The sequence below is a fragment of the Benincasa hispida genome, chromosome 1 (assembly GCF_027475165.1).
Source record: "Benincasa hispida cultivar pf3 chromosome 1, pf3_genome.v1.1, whole genome shotgun sequence".
Taxonomy (NCBI): Eukaryota; Viridiplantae; Streptophyta; class Magnoliopsida; order Cucurbitales; family Cucurbitaceae; genus Benincasa; species Benincasa hispida.
Genome location: NC_143478.1, coordinates 60,630,719 through 60,651,552, shown reverse-complemented (window position 1 = coordinate 60,651,552; position 20,834 = coordinate 60,630,719). Strand labels below are relative to the sequence as shown.

Sequence of the window (20,834 nt, the reverse complement as noted above, 5' to 3'; positions counted from 1 at the left end):
TTCCTAAGTCTTTCATGTCGAAGTTCGCACTTAATTTTGATTTTACATCATTTATGACGTGCAAGTTCAACCCAAAGATCTAGACACAAGATAGTGCAGAGATTATTATCAAACTTATGGTAGATGCATTTGTCACTTTCATTGACCTTGAAACCTTTAGATAGGATAAGGTTGTCAAATTTTTCATGTCATTGCTTAGGAGCTTGTTTTAGTCCATAGAGAGATTTGTCTAATTTACACACCTTATTTTCTTGACCATGGACAACAAAACCCTTAGATTGTTCCATGTAAATCTCTTCTTCAAGTTCACCATTTAGGAAAACGATTTTTACATTCATCTGATGTACTACAAGGTTATAAAGGGCAATGAGAGAGAACAGGACATGGATAGAGGTAATTCTAGTGACAGGGGAGAAGGTGTCAAAGAAATCTACATTTTCTCTCTGTCTAAAGTCCTTTGCTACTAACCTGGCTTTAAATTTTTCGACAGTCCCATCAGGTCTAAGTTTCCTCTTTAAGATCCATTTGCATCCTATTGCCTTACATCCTGGGGGTAGATCTACTAAATGCCAAGTCCTATTTGACTCAAGTGAGTCCATCTCATCATTTATGGCTTCTTGCCAGAGGTTGACATCTACTGAGGATAGGGCAACTCTTAGATCTTTAGGGTCTTCTTCTACATTGTAGGTCAGGAAGTTATTTCCGAAATATTTGGCGGTTTTAGCTCTTTTGCTTCTTCTAGGTTCTGGGTCAGTTTCCTCTCTAGGGTTAGGATTTCTACCTAGGGTTGTACCACTTGAACCAGAGCTCCCACTATTCCTTGATTTAAAAGAAAACCTGTCTTCAAAGAAGTCGGCATCATTTGACTCAATAATCACTTGGTTTACTAAATCATAGAACCTTTAGGCTTTACTATTTAAGACACACTCGTAAGCTCTACTAGCCAACTTTCTCTTTTTTGGGTCAAGAATCCTTATAAAGGCTAGACAACCCCATGTTCTAAAATAGGACAAGTTTGGTTTCTTATTCTTGAGAATTTCGTAAGGTGAAGTTTTATTTTTAGACTTTAGGATTCTATTTAGGACATAACACACGATAAGGATGATTTCACCCCACCAATAAGACGCAACTCCTGAACTAAGTTAAATAGCAACTACTAGCTCAGCTAAAGTTATATTTTTCCTTTCGGCTTTTCCGTTCATTTCAGGAGAATAAGGTGGGTCTTTTTGTGTATTATTCCATGTGATTTAAAGAATTCATTAAAACTATCCGAGTCGTATTCGGTTCCCTTATCACTACAAAGTCTTTTAATTTTTCTATTAAACAGATTCTCTATTTCAGAAACAAAAAGTTTGAAGGCATCAAAAGCATCACTTTTGTTTTTCAGCAGGTATACAAAAGTAAAATCAGAGTAGTCATCAATAAAAGTAATGAAATATCTTTTATTGTTCCTAGTCAATATGCCATCAAATTCACAGACATTAGAATGAATCAAATCTAAAGGCTTAGAATTCCTAAGTACAGATTTATGCGGAGTTTTAGTAATTTTAGCCTGACTACGATACTCGCATTTATCAAAATCATTCGTGGATAACTTAGGTATCATTTCCAACCTAATCATGTTACTAATTAAATTCTTATTCACATGACAAAGTCTAGCATGCCAAATATTCATAGAACACAGCATATACACAGAAGATTTCATTTTATTAAGGTCTAGATTTAATTTGAACATTCCCTCAGTTGCATACCCTTTCCCTACAAATACATTATTTTTGGTAAGGGTATATATGTCTGCCCATATAGTTTAAGTAAACTCGAATTTCTTTAGAAGATAGCCCGAAACCAAATTCTTTCGTATCTCCAGAGTGTGTAGATGTCCTTCAACGTAAGGGTCTTCCTAGAGGTAAACCTCAGTTTCAGCAACTTTTGTGGAGTGGTGATCTCCCAACAGAATATTATTATCCTTAGTTTCAGTATAAGTTTTAAATAGACCAAGGTCATGACAAACATGGTGCGTCGTGCCAGTGTCTATCCACCATCCTTCACAACCACCGATCACATTTACTTTTGTGATCATCACGACTTAACAGTTCTTCTACCAGGTTCGCCTAACCAGCAAGACGATGCCTGTTCCTACAGTTCCTAGCCATGTGCTCAGGTTTATTACAATTAAAGCAGAGGAACGGTACCGTTTCTCTTGAAGGGGGCTTCTATTTTTTCTGTTGGTTCTGGTTGCTGGAGCCACGGTTCTGACCTTTCTTCTTTGTCCCCTTAGGTTTTTGTCAGGTTTCACCACGACAGAGGTAGGTTTCCTAGATACTGCGTTCACCTCCTCCCTGTGGTCCTGCTTCTGGGCTTTCTCCTCGATCCTTAGCTGGGTTATAAGACTCTCTAAGGAGAACTCCTTGGTCTTATGCATCAAAGTGTTCTTAAAGTCCTTCCACAAGGGGGGCAGTTTATAAATAATAATAACAACTTTGAATTGTTCGTCTAGAGCCAAACCTTCAGTAATTATCTCGTGGACTATCTTCTGGAGTTCATGGGATTGGGCCTCCACGGATTTTTCATCCGTCATTTGGAACTTGAGATAATAACTAACCGCATATTTCTTCGACTCGGCCTCCTCGATGTCATACTTCTTTTGCAGGGCATCCCATACCTCCTTCGCTGTCTTCATTGTACTATAGTAGTCATACAGATCATCAATCAGACCATTTAAAATGAAATTCTTACATAGAAAGTCTTTCTCCTCCCAGTCAACAGCTTCTTTTATCTGTTGTTCAGTTGGTTCTTCTAAAGGGACGATCGGCTTAGCACTATTACAAGCTTTGACAACTTTCTTGACGATGAGAAAGAACAACATCTTTTGCTTCCACTGCTTGAAGTTCGCTCCTTCGAACCGGGATGGATGGTTGAGGTTAGATATCTCATTGTTGCTACAGAGGGCCATTGAAGATGGTGAAACATCTTAAAATTGTTGGAAATGGCAAGGCCCTCAAAACGACGAACTGTAAACCGTCAAGGCACGACGGTCAAGCGAAGAGAAAAACCTGCAAAACAGAAACTCGTTATAGGCAGAGTCACGGAGCTCGCTCTCTTTAAGACGTTTTGCGGCTCTGCCCAAGTGTGCAAGCAGGTTTGAAAATTGCCACGTCATCCCTAGGATAAAACAACCAAATGAAAACCGATCGAAAATGCACCGTTATTGATCGGAACGTATACCCTTTCTAAACTCATTGCTCGGAAAGCTAAGATGGAGAAGGAGAGAAAAATGAAGTGGGAGTTTCGAAATGAATTCTGTGTATTTCGAACTGCTGAAGGCCTCGCCTTTTATAGGTCTTCAGCATCAAAATGGACCGTTTTAAAATTAATCAATGAACTGTTTTAAAAATTAATCTACCGTTTTAAAAATAAATTTGCACCGAACAATAAGAGATCAAAATCTGAACATAGTGCTTATTAGGTTATCCAGAGGTCAGTTTGCCCATTGAACCTAGATATTGGGATCTCCAATCAACTAGGTTGGATTGCCTCCCTGGTTAACTTTATAAAATTATAGTATATTATCTCATTCTCCTTGATAAACTTTCAACTAACTCTCTAGTTAGGCTTTTTACAAGCGAATCCGCAATATATCTTATGACCTTACATAATCAATTATGATAATTCAACTAGAAAGTAATTGTTCAATTGTATTATGGCTTCATCATATATCAGGAGGCATATTATTATTCATTAAAAATGGGTATAGGTTGTTCTACATTTTAAGAATACTATCCAAAATTTTAGTTATAGTCAACTCAAAACATATCCCAACCTTTTTTTTTTCTTTTTACAAATTGTTTTCCATGTTCTAAACTTGGATTATCAATTTTGGAAATAGTCCACAAAAAAGGTTTCAACTTTTCCATAATTCCGAATAAATTTTCTATAAAACTAACCTTCAAACAACAATGGAATGTGTCTTATCAAATTTATGGAATCAATCATTTCATAGATAAAAAAAAATCGGCCATAAATATCATTGGGTATGGCATCTTATATGTTATATATAATGACCTTTCCTCTTTAATGATTTCCATAGATTTTAGCCAAATTCACTACTATAAATATTATATGGTGTGTTATTTAGTCCATTCAAAATGTAGTTCTTGTACAAATATTTTGTATGTTTCTATGTCTCAAGTGCAAGCAACTTTTCTTTATTGGTTTCTCCTTCAACTTTACAATAGGATCAAAAAAAAAAAAAAAAAAGGAATAAAAAAGACCATATTCCAAGTTGCAAGGGAGAATGAAATTTCTTGTTTTTATCATTTGAAATCATTACATTTAAATTTCTCATAATTTTTCCTCCTTGATTTTCACAAAATGTATTAGAACAATTTCGTATCGTTAGTGACACATATGTAAGACCAATCACCAAATATTTGTGAAACAAAGTAAATAACTTTATCAAACAAGTTCTCACAAAATAAAATCAATAAGGTAACACATAAACTTGAGACATTATTCATTGAGATTAAAACATAAAATGACATGAGAATATTATGCTTGATACACATCACGTATAATAATGGATCGAAATAAGTCAATTAAAAAAACAGATACTGTATACTCACAAATGGAAGTTTGGAAAGCAGAGAAGAAAAAGAATGTAAATGAGAAAAATGGCCTTAACACGGAGGAATCATGACAGACAAAATGCATTCCAGAAAATAGGCATTTTTAAAAAACCAATGTCACTCTCCCAACAATTTTATGTACTTCCAACCAAGCCAAAGCATCTCTTTTAAGACATGCATCATGCATATAATAGAAAATGAAATCCAACTCCAATGGTGGAAAATTAAAATAATATGATAGTTTTGAAACAATTAATAAAAATATTGTACTTTTGAAACTATTTAGAAAAATATTATTGTTTTTTTTTTAATAGGTCAAGGATTAGGTCAAATTTTCAACACTCGACCTTTACCTTTTTTTTCTTTTCTTTTTAATAATTTAAACATCGAGTATTGAAAATTCGACCCACCTAGGTCGAATTTTCAACGTTCGACCTTTGTTTTTTTTTCTTTTTTTAAAATTTTCTATTTTACAAAAATAATTTCTAAAAATATTTTATTATTTTATTATTTTATTTAAACTCTAAAAAGAATAAATTAAAAAAAATAATATCTCATAAAATTAAAAAAGTGTAAATTAAAATATCTCATTTATATAAAAATAATTACAAAAATCAATGTGTCCCACAAGGCGGACGTCGTCGATTTCGAGCTGGTTATCGTCGTCGACTTCAAATTTGAGGTTGCTTTGGTTCTTCTTGATATTCCTCTGGTACCTCTACAAGCGCTTCATGATATAAATATTCATTATGCTCTCCACGACCCCGACCATGTCCATGCATGTATGAAAATGAAGGACCAGCCTCTGAGCCACAATGTCCTGAACCAAATGTCGGCATCATTATCATCGAACTAACATAATCAGTTTGATTCTGTGTCTGCATCACAGGGGGCAACTCTTCCACATTATGGGCAACCTCATAAACTCATCCTCTTCCCGTACAAGTCCTCTATGCCTAGGAGCTGGTGGAAGAACAATAGGTATTTCATACATATAATGTATCTCCTCCATATAGCTTTGGTTGTCACTATATATAGCAAGAACCTGGTTCAGATCGTTCGCAACATCACAAAGTCTACTGTTGTTCGATCTCTGTGAAATATATAGGTTCCATCTCACTCAATTCGGCTTCAAAGATTGATAAAAGCATGCGTTCTCTTTCATCTTCAGTTCTGGTAATGCATGAGAGGCTGTCTTCCTTCCACCTCTCTCTATCGCCCTTCTTTTAGCGGCTCATCTCGAATCGTCGAATGTTTAGCAAATCGACCGGGATGCTTGCACCTTCTATGGACAAGCCAAAGGAGGACCAACCGGAAAGGAAAAAAGACGAAAGCCCCGACCCAGTTGTGCGTTAAGCGATTGCCATTCCAGAGCAGGTACATTATAAAGAAAGAAGATAAATTCCCCTCCCGAAGATCAGTCGGCTATCCAGTTTTCGTCCCGGGTTGAAAAATGAAAATCTGGTACACAGCTATTAAAAAAAAAACCTCCCTTGGGACAGAGCATAAATGAGACCGTTGATCATTTCATAAAACATATATGCTTGACCTTTCTCGAAACAATTAGATAATATTTAAAATAAATTTAAATTTAAAATAATTAGATAATATTCATTCATTTACCAAATGACCCACAACTGCTCTCGGACGAGTGACGTAGCGCCTTGTGATATTATTATACCAATAAATATAGTCTTAAGTGACATCCCTGTCAAACTATTCAATAGAAACCCCCACTGCAATAAACCTTGCACGATAGTGTCATCGCACTACCAAATGTGCAACTTTTTTGGACCAATTTACAGTCCTTAAGTCGATATCATGTAGTAAGGGTTCAGTATTACAAGGCGATAGGACATCCTGCTGAAAACCGAATTGTCTCATCACCCTGTCAAGAAGATGCCACTCACCAATGTGAAAACATATGAGAGAACTCATCGTCCGCCATATGTTTTGACCATTCGTACAGAAATTGGGCAAAGTATGTATAATAATTTTGTATGACTCCCAAATAACCTGAAATACAAAATATTATACTGGAGAACATCAAAGACAAATATAATAAAAATGTGTATAAAATAATCAATTAGGTTCAGTGTAATGTACCTAATCAGGTTGAAACAAATCAAACATGTATCTGTACTGGCTGACTACATGTGTAGTTGTCCTAATCACTCAAAATTTGTCTCTCCACCAAAATTTTTAAATTGATAATTTAGAATCTAAATTAACTAGACCAGTGATATAAAACGAGACTAAATGAAAATCTAAAATGAAAATCTCAATTATGAACGACATTATATAACGAGACTAAGCATTTCGTGGTCCAGGCTTATACAAAGTCCTTTGTATAGAATATCCCAACTCGCATGTCTAATACATGAATGATTAGGATTAGGTCATTTGTAGCACTTTACAACATTTGTAACATCTACAAAGCGGGTCATATTCGTAGTGTCACCAGGATAAGGTACCCAGTCTTATCCATATACTATAGACCATTTAGGTTATCACTTAAAGAACGATCCACGTGTATGTCTTCACATACATGTTTAAGTTACAACGATAACCATGGATCTTAGTTTATTGGTTTGTGGTTAAGCAACTAAAATATCAAATATTTCATAGACAATGTAAATAAAATATCATATATTATAAACCACAAAATGTTTGTTCATACAAGTGTTTACAAATTATAGGACCCTACGAGATTTAGGGCATCAACCCCAACAACGGGGATCTTTTATTGTAAGATACTCCATTTTCAATCCCTCATGGAAGATGATGACGAAGAAAAATCATAGTTTTTGCTTTGTCCTGACTGGATGTCGTATTTCCTTCTTTAATAGCCTCCTTAAGATTCATAGAATCCAAGTGGATTTCGGCATCAAGTACGCATGACAAATAATTATTGCCATTAATATTAAGGGCGAAAAATTCTAATTTTATGAGATTTGTCATGGCAGTACTTTAGGACCTACCTTTAGCAGAAAAAACAACAGGAGCTCATGTTGATAACGTGTTGTGAATTTGAGGATCACAATGGGACAAGGATATAGATAAAATATAATATAATAATATATTTATATAATAATATTAAATATATAACATAAAATAACAAAAAATATAAAATTGGATAATATGAAAATTAGTAGAATTTTGTAGTGAAATTCTCACCAATGTGTGTGATTTTAAGATCCACCAAATGCCACTATTTATAGGCAAAGTGACAGGTAGGATGTGGACTTACATGGACACCAAACATGAATAATTACAAAGTACATTGACAACATGAAGGGTGACACATGGCTTTTGGGACACTAAACAATAGGAATCAATTTATTATTCTAATATTCTTAATATATATATATATATTAAAAAGCCCTTGGGAAGTGTACGCTGTCGTCCACGTGCTTGTGTCATCGTCCGCTCGTCAGTCAGTGCGTTGATGCCCCAACCGTTCGTTCGATCATACAACAGCTCGTGTCGTTCATCCATCCATCGTTAGCTCCGCTCAGTCATTACCACCGACACCTCCACCGCACCACCTGTGTCTCTGTCGATTGCTGTCGCTACGTGGGTTTCACCAAGACCGATGTTTGGATTAGTTTTTAGGCCTTTTTGGATTATTTTGTTGGAGGTTAATTACCCATTCAAATTTTTTTGGCTTGGATTTTTATCCATAATTTTTTGATGTTAGATTTTGAGATTTGGGATCACTAAACCGTTGTCCAGCAGATTAAAGATCGGGTCGACGACTTTTTGTGAGTTTTATTTTGGGTCTTCCAAGATTTTGAGTATCAATAAATGATTTGCTTATTGATTGTTTAATCTTGGTTATGGAGGTTTGATTGGAGGTTTTTTTTAGAGGCATCAAGCTCATTCGAATTGTTTTCGTGTTGGGAATTTCAAGGTGATTTCGGATCAAGGAACAATTTGAGTAAGGCATTATATTTCTTTTGGTAAGCTTTTGAGTGATAATTTTTGGATACCTACAAAGTGTTAGCTTAATTATTTACTTAATTGTGATATAGAAGGTTGGAATTGAAGGTTCAAAGATGCCATCCATCGAGATTAAATGTTGAATTTGTGACTAGAGTTGTTGGGTTGTATGATTTTGTAGCTTGAGGTGATGTTTGGACCAACACATTTTTGGGTGAGTTTGTTTGATTTGGATAAATTGATGAATGAATTTGGTCTAAATGTTTAAATTAATTTTGGTTCTTGTCCTAGGATCTAATTCAAAGATTGTAGAAACTAAAAGGATTTGCTTGCTTGGATGTATAATTTGAGCTTGAATTTGAGGTAAATGACTTTCTACTTTTGACCATGACAAATTTGACTGAGGATATACTGGAAATTTTACCCCTAAGATAAACGATGACAAAATAGCACACAAGAGTTATATGAAAACTAATGTATGTTAAGTTATAGGGTTCTTGTTAGTTTTTCTTATCTAGGTAGGTATACACAAATGATGGTATATGTGCACATTTATGGCTGATCGTGGACCTTCTATGATTGATGCACGTTCCTTCGGATTCATGTTTACGTTTGATTCATGTACTTTTGGGATACACATTATAACTGATGCATGTTCCTCCAGGTTCATGTTTACGACTAATTTGTGTACCTTTGAGATACACACTATGAATGATGTGTGTTCCTTCGGGATCACGTTTAGGATTGATATGTGGCCCTTCGGGATCACTACAACTGGTATGATATAGGTGTATACCGGTGTCTAGATAGTCTAATTAACAGGTTACCTAGAGGGCCTAATGGTAGATCACTTACTGGGTATTGTTAAACTCATCATTTCTTCATGTTTTTTAGGTAATGACAGAAATAGGTCAGCGAGTGACAAACAGGACCCGTGACAGAGCCATATGAGGACATCAAAATTGCTTCTGCTCAATCTATAGTTTTTCTTAAGTTACTAGAAAGTTTTAAATGTTGGACAGAAAAATTTATTTTATTATTTTGATTAATTTCTTTGTAAATGATTTTAGGGACCTCGAATAAAGGTTTTACTTATTTTTTTATTTATTTACTTTCTTGAATTTTATGGTCAAAATATTTGGTTTTAAATGTGTATTATGAGTAATGATTTTTATCAGAGTACTTGAAAAGTTGGGTCATCACAAATTACTTTGCTATTAATTTTTATTTGAAAAATATAACACTGAAAAGAAAAACATATATGGTTAATTAGAGAAAGAACACAAGGAAGAGAAAGATTACCTTTGAAGACATCTCTTCAAATCTTCACCACAATAGTGCTCCACTCGTTCTCAATGAACTAATCTCCCAATGAACAGTGTTGTCACCAAAAAGGTCTTCTTTGTTATTCTCGGATAAGGATTGGTTATGTGGGAACCTCTTTTGAAAGTAGGAATAAATTTTTACAGAAGAATATTATCTTTTTTTAAAATGAGAGAGAGGGGAGTTAACTTCCCTCACGCACTTTCCCACTCCCTTACATTGCAGGAGAGTTTTTATTTTTATTTAATTTATAATTAAATACAATTTAGTTATATAATTATGTAACTAAATATAAGTTAATTAAATAAAATTAATTAATTAATAATTAAATATCTCATATTCAATTAAATACACATATTCAAATGTACATCTCTCTCATAACCTATAGATTTAATATGAATCTCATTCACATCAATTTTAACCTATAATTTAATATGAATTCAATTCATATTAATTTAGTATTTGAATCTCATTTAAACATTAATACTTTCATATTATATAGTTTAATCTTGAATCTCATTCATAATTAAGTTTATATTATAATGTATCTATATACACTATATTATTTATATGTTATACAATTAACATAAATTCCCTTAACCTCACAATGGGTAAAACAAGAATAATTAGTTTTGAAAGAATTTGAACAATTCAAATTCTTTCAAAACTAATTATTCTTGTTTTACCCGTTGTGAGCTAGCAGGGGACCTAATAGATTACAATTATAAGTTCCAATGATCCGAGATTAATTAATTAAATTAATCAATATTAAATGACTATGAGGCAATCCAGTGAAGACCCATAGCTGCATTTTTATAAGCTGAGAATATTTTGCATCTATGAATTTAACCATCACAAATAAGTCGATCCTTCACGAGTTGTTCGTAATTATAGCTAAGTCAAATTACCCTGTAATTATCTTTACTTCTTAAGTACCACTTATCCTCTAATGAACCATCTGTTTATAGTCTAACCATAAACCAAGTCCCTCTTAGGCCAACGAGAGAGTTGCGACCCATTATTCAAGATCCGAACAACACTTAAGGGAACAACTCATCTACTTATTCGAAAGGTGGGAAGGAGAGAATTTCATCTCGTGTAGCTATGTCCATAACTCTCTACTCTATCTCGTCCCCAAATGGTAGACATATTGAGTTAGTGACTTGAGTCACTCTCAACTATAAAAATCAAAGAACGATCCCTCATAGGCAAGGGTCCATAACTCACTCAGGATTGAGATTGAGTTACATATGATTATCGTTTGAAATATTAATCTCTTCAATCAACGGTGTTACAAAGAGCGAAGGATCCCATTAATGGGTCCAAGAACGGAAGCAATGGATCATCCCAAATCTCAATTTTACAAAATTCAATTTTACAAAGAATAAGAAATAGATCATGCATTTAATTCAACAATTACAACAAGCTTAAACAGAAATTACAGAAAAATAAAATTGGGTTTCAGAAACCCTTAACTTTGAAGACGTTCTTCAAAAAATAATCCCACTTCTGTGCAAATCACGAACAACTCCAATTGGGCACTACCAAGAAAGAGACCTTAATATTCTCTGGTGCGAATCCAGGAGGTGTAATGCTCTAGTGATTTTGGAGATGGAAGAGAGGAGAAAAAAATGAGACGAATGGGAATTAGAATTTTGTTTTCACAGAACTCTTCTGTGTAAGAACTAATCTCTGTCTTTTTTGCAGGTAGAAAAAGAAAATCAAAATCCCACTCCTCTGTCAATCACCCACATAAAACGTGGGTGGGGAGAAATTTGAGGAAGGAAGTTGATTCCCTCCTAATAATTCAAATAAAAATAAATAATTTTAAAAAATAGTTTTAATTTTAAATGAATTAATATAATATATATGTATAATAACTAATTTATTATATATAGATATATATATATATATATATAACTATATGTTATATCACATATCACATATAATCTATAGTTTTTATATTGTATCAAATACAATATAGAATATAGTTTCAATTTTCTCTCAACAATGACTTTTAATATAAATCACATTTACATTAAATTTAATTATATGAATACAATTCGTATGATTAATATTTGAATCATATTCAAATATTTATTTCTTCTCATAAATAGTTAATATTATGATGTATCAAATACATTATAGTAATTATTCAAATAAAAATGATTAATTTTAAAAGATAATTTTAATTTTAAATTAATTAATATAATATATGTGTATAATAACTAATTTATTATACATATATACATAACTATATGTTATATCACATATAACATATAATCTATAGTTTTTATATTGTATAAAATACAATATAGTCTATAGTTTCAATTTTCTCTTAACAATGACTTTTAATATAAATCACATTTATATTAAATTTAATTATATGAATCCAATTCATATAATTAATATTTGAATTATATTCAATTATTTATTTCCTCTCATAAATAGTTAATATTATAATGTATCAAATACATTATAGTAATTATATCACATATAATTAAAAATTAATTAATTATATCATATATAATTAATTCTCTCAATTAATTTGAACAATTCAAACTGATTCTCAATAATCCCGTTGAGCTACCGAGGGGACCTCATGGACTTGTAACTTGAAGCTCCAAAGGTACGTGAATAATTAATTAAATTACTCATCATCCGTTAACTGTCAAACACTCCACTAAAGACCAACAACTATACAAATATATTTGTGTGCCCATTGGATATAACCAACTAAAAGTACGATGACCCTTCACAAATTGCTCGTAATTACAACTAAACCACAATTACCGTTTTGTCTCTATAGTTACATCTAACTTCTTAAGTATTATTGATCCCTCTAATGAATAATAAATCATAGTCAAACTATGATCAAACCCCTCTTGTTCAAGCCCCGGAATCAGCTCTTAAGGGAGCAATTTATGTGAATTTCTTTTGTGTAGCTGTGTTTCCATCTCTCTAATCAGACGAATACCCAATTCAGGTCATGTTACCTATAGTCATCTTGATGAAATGTAAGTCTCTGTTATGAACGACATTATATAATGAGACTAAATATTTCGTGGTCCGGTCTTATACAAACTCCTTTGTATAGAATATCCAGCTCACATGTCACCACATGAATAATCAGAATCAGATCATTTGTAGCCTTTTACAACATTTGTAATCACTAGGATAAGGTATCCAACCTCTATATACATGTTTAAACTACGAGATAACCCTAAATGTTAGTTCATTGGTTTGTGGTTAATGCAACTAATTTTGTAAAACATAAAATATTTTATTACATGAATAAAATATTTGTACATTACCATTACAAACTATAGAATCTTACAAGATTTAAGATATCAACCCCAACAAAGAGATTAAATATTTCATGATCCAAGCTTATTGTATAGGATACCCCACTCACATATCTCTACATAAAAGATTTGGATCAAATTGTTTTAAAGTTAACAAAATGGGTCATATCTATAGTGTTACCAAGATAAGGTCAACATTATCCATATACTATAGACCTTATAAGTTATTACTTGAATGTGATTTACCTATATGTCAATTACCTACTATTCAAGTTTTATGAAATTATCTTGGATTTTTCTTGTAAATGATAATTCATTATTGCATATTTAATAATTAAATTAAATACTTTACTAAATAGCTTCACGAGGCTTTAGAGCACAAATAAAAAATTCATTCAAATTTCAATTATATCTTTCAAATAACAAAATACAGGAATATATATAGATCGAAAGGTCATTTATGGAAGGTCACAATCTTTCATCTAATTGCCTAGGTTCAATGACTTTTCAATTTCTTACATGAACCAATCTTAGATGATCTTAAAGCTTTAAAGATTGCATCTATCTGAAAACTTTAACTAGATGTTCCAACTCTAATAATTGTCCATTATTTCCTTATCATTTTCTCTCCTTTCATCTTCCTCTTTCCTTCTCTCCTATCTCTGATGAATAGTCGTGGCCTCCCTCTCGGCGGTCATTATCGAGAAAATAGAATCTTGGAAATTAATATATTTGTGGGATGTTTACACAGACTAAATAGAATCTTGTAAATTGTGGGATGTTTACACAGACAACTGAGTTCTTCACAATCTATCAAAAGTAACACAGATTACTTACGTTGAAACTCGTCTTTTCACAGCTTTTTCTTTATGGCGTTTATTCTATTGCTTTAACCAGACAGAGCCAAAACTTCACATCTTTGAAACCAATTTCTCTGAGCGCTGCTTTTGAAGGGTTTCCTTGAGCTTGAAGAGAAGCTTATGAACTTCATCAAAATGCGGGTTTGTAGCATTTCTAGTATTCTCAACCCACTCCCTCACTTTCTGGTGCGGACCCAGAATACGACTCCGATCCTTCTCGTCCAAAAGCTGCATATATTAAACAAGTCCATGCTACCATTAGATCCAGTGAGAACTAAACTAGGGGGAAGACGATACATGGGATGTTTAGAAACAAAATAAGTTTAGTCCTAAACGTGGAATTAACATTTTGTAGATTTAACAAATGAAAAGGAATAGAGATTTTGAAGCAAGAGGGCTGGCCCGGCAGTTTAATGCCAAGTGCAACCCCCCTGGTCGGTTTTACAAGCTCCTTCAGAAAATAATGATAATGCGAGACAATGTAATTGTTCATTCTTGAGTGTCTTCGAGTGATCTCAAAAAGCAATCAGTAAGTATTTGCACTAGTGTGTGTACCTCTAGTTGCATAATTTCACAAACCAGGCTAAGATCAGCTATGGATGGTTTAAGGCCACCTAGCAAAAACTTCCCATTCCCCTTCAGCCAAAACGACTCTAGTTTCAAAAGTGACTTGGATAAAAGCGTCTCAGCTTCAGCAGCTGCTTGAGGATTTGGAGTACGGCCAAATAAAGGTGCTAGAACAGTATTGAATACCAAAGAAGCTGAACAAGATAAAGAACAAGAGAAAATAAGTCATTGCTCGTTTGAAAAGATAAAACCAGTGGCACACTTCTCTCCAATCTATGTGAATATGAAACAATCGGTTGGTTTTATGCATTTGATTAAATATTAGTTTTTTGAATATTTACTTTATCATATGAGCTGCGATTAGTAAGCGATTATATTTGTGGGATTATTTCCTTTTTCTAGTGATGAGTCTTTCTTATACTTGAAATCCCATTATAACCTTTGTGAATATCAAAGAAGGCTTTATCTCATTGATACAAACACTATGATATGAAGAAGTTGTAATACATTTAGAAATATCAGAAACAAAGAACATTTTTGAGTAACATACCTGCACTACGTAAATTAGAATGATGCCAATCCAGTACTGAATTTATTTTAGCCCTCCTGAAAAGATCAGCTGGATACCTAGTAACATTAACAGAAATTCTGTTACAATATCTGAGCCTATTAAAATTGCTTAAGCTTTACAATAATGGTTACTAAATATATATAAATTAACGGTTAACTGAATTTACATATAAATAATAACCCACACCAACAACAATGCAAAGAACTATACATTTACTTCAAGTGGTCGCAACTGCAAGAACTTGGCAATTCTGTAGGGATCTAAACTACCTCTTCTTGAAACATAACAAAATAAAAACAAAGGCACTAAATCATCTGGACTCGAAGTATAAGACCATAACTCAAAGAAGGAAAGGAACCATTGAACCAAATACCAACAGAGATCAAATCTACCCGTCCTTCCTTTTGCTGGACACTAAATTAGGAAATGTACATCCACTAGAACCCTTGCATGCTATAAAAAGAAAAGTCTCCAGAAGTGATTTGCATTAATAGAGAAAGCTGTAATGGAACAGTAGTGAGAAATGAGCAACCACTTACCAGTGATCTGCCACACCAGGAAAGGCACAAGAAAGGTAGATAAGAATAGCATGGCTGCCAATAGAAAATGAAGCAATGCACAATATTAAAAGTAACATAGTAACTACATCAAATTTTGGGAAGCAGGCTTGTGATAGACAATACAGAAGTTGCAAAAACAAGGGATCCACAAGAACACGCATAAATCTTTAAAATAAATGAGGCAAACTAGTAAGATTTTATCCTTGCTCTTGCAAGATCACAATATCTACAAAAATGTTCAAGAAAAAAACTTTCATTACCTCTCGAACAGCTTAAATCTTCCATCAACAATGGCGGGGACCTTTCCCATTGGGTTGACCTCTAAGAGCAAAATCCAAATACTCAATTACCACAACTCATAAAAACCAAAAAAGTCAATTACATCTTAAAGTGTAAAGAACAGCAACATATTGATACTAATACACTCACGGCTGTGTTGACCCACCTTTGAATTCGGGAGTCAGCTGTTGGAGTTTGGACAAGGCTACCCCCACCTCCTCAAAAGCAATCCCGTTAACCCTAAAACGCCATTAAACGAAGAAGAAGAAGAAATTTCAAATACCCAATTACCACAAGCAAAATTAATGGGAAGAGGGAAGAGATTTAACTTGCAGAAGATGAGAACAGCGCGAGATGGCTGTGACATTCGATCTGCATAGACTTTAAGCGCCATTTTTCGATTCCTCTGGCAAGCAAGCGCTGTGAGTGTGCCGTGAGTACGGCTTTATCTGCTCGTCGGAGATTAAACTGCAGGAAGTCGATGATCCTAAGGGTAAGACTAAGATCAAGAATTCAAGATTGACTTTCTTGGCGGGCTTCCCAATTGTGATAGGATTGGATTTAGATGATGTTTTATCAGATTTTTCTGAGCCCTGCTTTCAGTTTACACCAGTCTCATTCCCATTCCGCTATTTCCATTTTTTTTCGAATCGAATTTCTAAATTGTTGTTATTTTATTTTACTTCCATCGAATCCTAAAAACATTTTTTCTAGGACGATTTTTAGATAAAGAAAAATAAATTAAAATATTTACAATTTTAAAATCTATCAATGATAGATATTTATAGACTTCTGAAGTCTTCAATATCTATCAATATCTATCTTTAGAATTTTATACTGAAATTTAAAGCTAAGATGCTATGTATTGGTGATCCTAAACAAAAATTTGGATAGTCACACCATTTTGGGTCACTGCCACACTATTTCAAGTCTCAATTATACATTTGAAATTCTAAAGAATTTTCTACCCCAAAAGTAGTTTTGAAACATTTACAAAAGATTATGGGTAATATTTCAACTTTTGATAGATTATATATTTTTTTAAAAAAATAAATGGCAATGTTCTAAAGTATTTTTTAAATGAGTTTTTTTTAGTACAATAAGTGAGAGTTAGAGGATTTAAAATTGTCTTTAAACATATCTTTAATCTTTCAAAATCAATTTAATAGTTGATTTTACATTCTTAAACGTGGTTTTCATACCATGAAAATTGATTTTGAATGATGTTCATAGTGACTTTAAATTTAAAGAAAGAGAGCAAGAGAGAAAGAAAAAGGCATAGTGATTTTAATTAAACATGACAAAAGTGATTATCAATGCCTCGTTTGGTAATCATTTCGTTTTTTTGTTTTTAATTTTTGAAAAATTAAGCCTATTTTCTCCCTTTTTTACATTGGTTTGTATATTTTTTAAGTACAATTGTTGAATTTTTAGTCAAATTCCAAAAACACAAACAAATTTTTGAGAACTTTTTTTAGTTTTTAAAACTTGGCTTGGTTTTTAAACAATTGGTAAAAAGTAGATAACAAAAAAAGAAATTTAGAAGTGAAAGTAGTGTCTATAGGCTTAATTTTCAAAAACGAAAAACTAAAGGCAGAATGGTTACCAAACAAGACCTAAATTTTTAAAAATCAATTTCAAACATGTCCTAAATATTGCTCCAATCAAATCGTTACCATCAAACTCAAATTCTTTATATTCTTTTTCTTTCAATTGAGATGAGAATTTAGTATCAATTTGAAAACACAATCCTATTTCTAAGGATTAATATTATATTTTTCAATTTTTCTCAAATGTTTACTCCGCTAAAAAGATGAGTTAAATTGTAACAATGGTTAGTGGTAGGGAGTTTTTTACTACAATTGCAGGGGTAGCGCGACCATGTTGGAACTATTCATGGATAGACAACGACAAATCACTATAGATAGAGATAGAACTCTATCTTTATCTATCACTATCTTTCTCTATCAATGATAAATAGAGATAGAAATTTATCACTGTCTATCTGATAGACAGTGATAGGGTTCTATCTTTGTCTATAATTCATAGACAAAGATAGAACTCTATTTCTATCTATCACTATTGGATATTTTCATTATGAGTTTCAATTCTATTTCTATCTATCACTATTGGATATTTTCATTATGAGTTTCTTACCTAATCTTTTTTATATTTTCATTATGAGTTTCTTGTATAATCTCTTTTTCATTTTACAAAATACCATGGCTATTGCTATAGTTTTTATTTTATTTTATTATTATTTTTTTATGGAGGACAGTGGAATGATTATCACTTCTATGAGAATTATGAAGTTGGTGGTTTGGTACATGGTCAGATAGATTTCAATGGTTTAGTTGGTTTAATATATGAAAAGATTCAATTGGATGGGTTGGTAGATTTGTCCGTTTTATTGGCTTTTAGTAAAAATATTATTCAAACTGTGGTTCCAATAAAAAATGACAAAGATGTTTTTTGGTATATGACTTTGGCTAAAGATGCAATCAGCAGACATCCATTAGTTGCCCATATAAGTGTTTGTTTTTTGGAAGGGTTTTCTACTACTATTAATGGTGTAGGTGACGATGGTGATAGAATGTTATATTTAGGTTGTTCTTCTTCTTCTTCAAATGATGAAATTATAAGAGATGTTTTTTTTTTTTTTAATGGTGATTTGAAGGAAAAATGTATTTGAAAGTAAAGAAATACTTTCAAAGTGTTTTTACATAAAAGTAGTGAAGAATAATTTTCAATTTAGGACTACAAGATCAAATTCAAAGTTTGTTGAGTTGTTTGCAAGAAGACTGTAAATGGTATGTTAGGACATCTCAGTATAAGAACGGTGAGTTGTGAATACTTAGGAAGTACATTTCTGACCCTGAATATCCACTGAACACAATTGAAGGTTGTCATAGGCAAGTTTCTTCATCATAATTGGCAATTGCTTCATAGATGCTTCTAGGTTCAAGTCTACTGATCAATCCATTCCTAAAGACATTATCCATAAGGCTCGTACAAAACTTAGAGTAAATATAAGTTATCAAAAAGCTTAGAGGGCAAAAGAAAACATAGTAAAGATATTAAAAGGTGATATCGTTGAATCATACACCTTGATTCCAAGCTTTTTTGAAAAGTTGAATGAAATGAATCCAGGTATAATCCATTTTCCTTAGCAAATTTTTATCACTTTCTATCGTAGATAGAAAGTGATAGACAACTACTACACTGCTTTAGAAATAGATGATTGTGGTCATTTCAAGTTTTGCTTCATGGTTTTTGGTACATCAATTGAGGGGTGGAAGTATTTTAGATTTATCATATATGCTGATGGAGCATTTATGAAGTGTAAGTTTGGTGGCATGCTATTAACAACCTCATCACTAGATGGTAGCAGTCAAATCTTTCCCCTTGCATTTGCTATCGTAGATTCTGAAAATGACGCATCATGGACATGGTTTTTTGAAAACATACAAAGTAGTTTTGGGGAACGAGAGAATTTATTCATTGTTTCTGATAGGCATTTTAGCATTCTTAAAGGAGTTTTAAGAGTGTTTATTGATGTTGAGTACTGAGTGTGCTGAAGGAACTCTTAGACAAAAGAACCATTGAGCGGAAGCAGATCGTTCCAAATCTCATTATGAAAGAACAAGAACATTTACAAGAAAATAACAACAGTTATGCATTATCGAGTAAATTACAACATGCTTTTAAATTAAATACAAAAAGATCGAGTAAGACATATCTTTGAAGAACTTTCTTCAAGTATTCCCTCGAACAATACCAGCAAGGCACCCAACAGCACGAACGCAATGCCTCTAGAATATCCTCGAACACAATCGAGTAACACTCGATTCTCGACCCTCGAACAGCAAACTCGACACTACCAAGAGGCTACCTTGGTATTCTCAGTGTAAGAATCCAGGAGATGTGGACTATGTATAGATTTAATAGAGGGAAGGAGGAACTCAATGATCATGTAAATGATCGAGTAAGTGAGAGAATGAGAAAGTCTATTGTATAGACTTTAGATACTCGATCGTTGAGTAGCGAGGAGATATCATTTAGCAAACTTGATGCTTGATCGTTTACCCTCTCTAGGTTATCGTATATCCTTTTTCTTTATGTGCGATCGATTATAAAAAAAAATGAAAATACTTTTCATTTTATCCATCGGTTATCAAAACCAATTAAAACTTCTCACTCAATTAGTTAATAGAGAAAAAGATAACTAACAACAATTATCTCATAATTGTTTTGTTATAAATAAATGTAATAATTATTTATCATATTATATTTATAACATGTAGTTTGAATATCACATCATATGTAATATATATAAACCATAGTTCTTTTTCTCCTTTTTGGCATTTAATATAAATCATATTTATATTAGTTCCTCCAATTAATGTATCTAATACATCAAATCAATTATATCATATATAATTTAATCAATTTAATTATATCATATATATAATCAAATTCCTCTTGTTAATTTGAACACTTCAAACCAACCCGAAAACTGATTTTCAACATGAATCCATTGAGCTACCAAAGGGACCTTATGGACCTGTAGCTTGAATCTCCAACGGTACGTGAATAACTGACTGAACTCTTTAATCACGATATCCACCATCTGTTAACTGTCGGGCATTCCACTAAAGACCAACAACTGCACTATTTGCACTACAAATATATTTCTGTGTCCATTGGATATAACTAATCAACAGTATGATGACTCTTCACAAATTGCTCGTAAGTACAATTAGGCCAATTTACCATTTTGCCCCTATAGTTACATTTAACTT

The 20,834-nt window shown here is 32.8% G+C and overlaps 1 protein-coding gene and 1 long non-coding RNA gene across 2 annotated transcripts; one reads left to right on the top strand and one right to left on the bottom strand.

Moving 5' to 3' along the window:
- Positions 1-8,040: 8,040 nt before the first annotated feature.
- LOC120067262 (uncharacterized) lies at positions 8,041-9,517 on the top strand. The gene is made up of 3 exons (XR_016526832.1): positions 8,041-8,565; positions 8,660-8,781; positions 8,859-9,517. It is a non-coding gene; the product is annotated as an uncharacterized LOC120067262 (long non-coding RNA).
- A 4,375-nt stretch (positions 9,518-13,892) lies between these two features.
- On the bottom strand, positions 13,893-16,729 carry GSTT1 (glutathione S-transferase THETA 1). Its single transcript, XM_039043734.2, has 7 exons — positions 16,362-16,729; positions 16,199-16,272; positions 16,014-16,074; positions 15,733-15,786; positions 15,173-15,249; positions 14,611-14,816; positions 13,893-14,283 (listed from the first exon to the last, which is right to left on the bottom strand). Exons 1-7 carry the CDS (start codon positions 16,424-16,426, stop codon positions 14,107-14,109), a joined length of 714 nt encoding a protein of 237 aa, XP_038899662.1. The 5' UTR covers positions 16,427-16,729; the 3' UTR covers positions 13,893-14,106.
- Between the last annotated feature and the right edge of the window lie 4,105 nt (positions 16,730-20,834).

Coding starts and splice junctions, on each gene's coding strand:
- GSTT1 (XM_039043734.2), bottom strand. CDS start 16,426: ATGGCGCTTAAAGTCTATGCAGATCGAATGTCACAGCCATCTCGCGCT. Junction 16,273..16,361: donor GCTGTTCTCATCTTCTGCAA/GTTAAATCTCTT, acceptor ATGGCGTTTTAG/GGTTAACGGGATTGCTTTTG. Junction 15,250..15,732: donor CCTGGTGTGGCAGATCACTG/GTAAGTGGTTGC, acceptor TAATGTTACTAG/GTATCCAGCTGATCTTTTCA.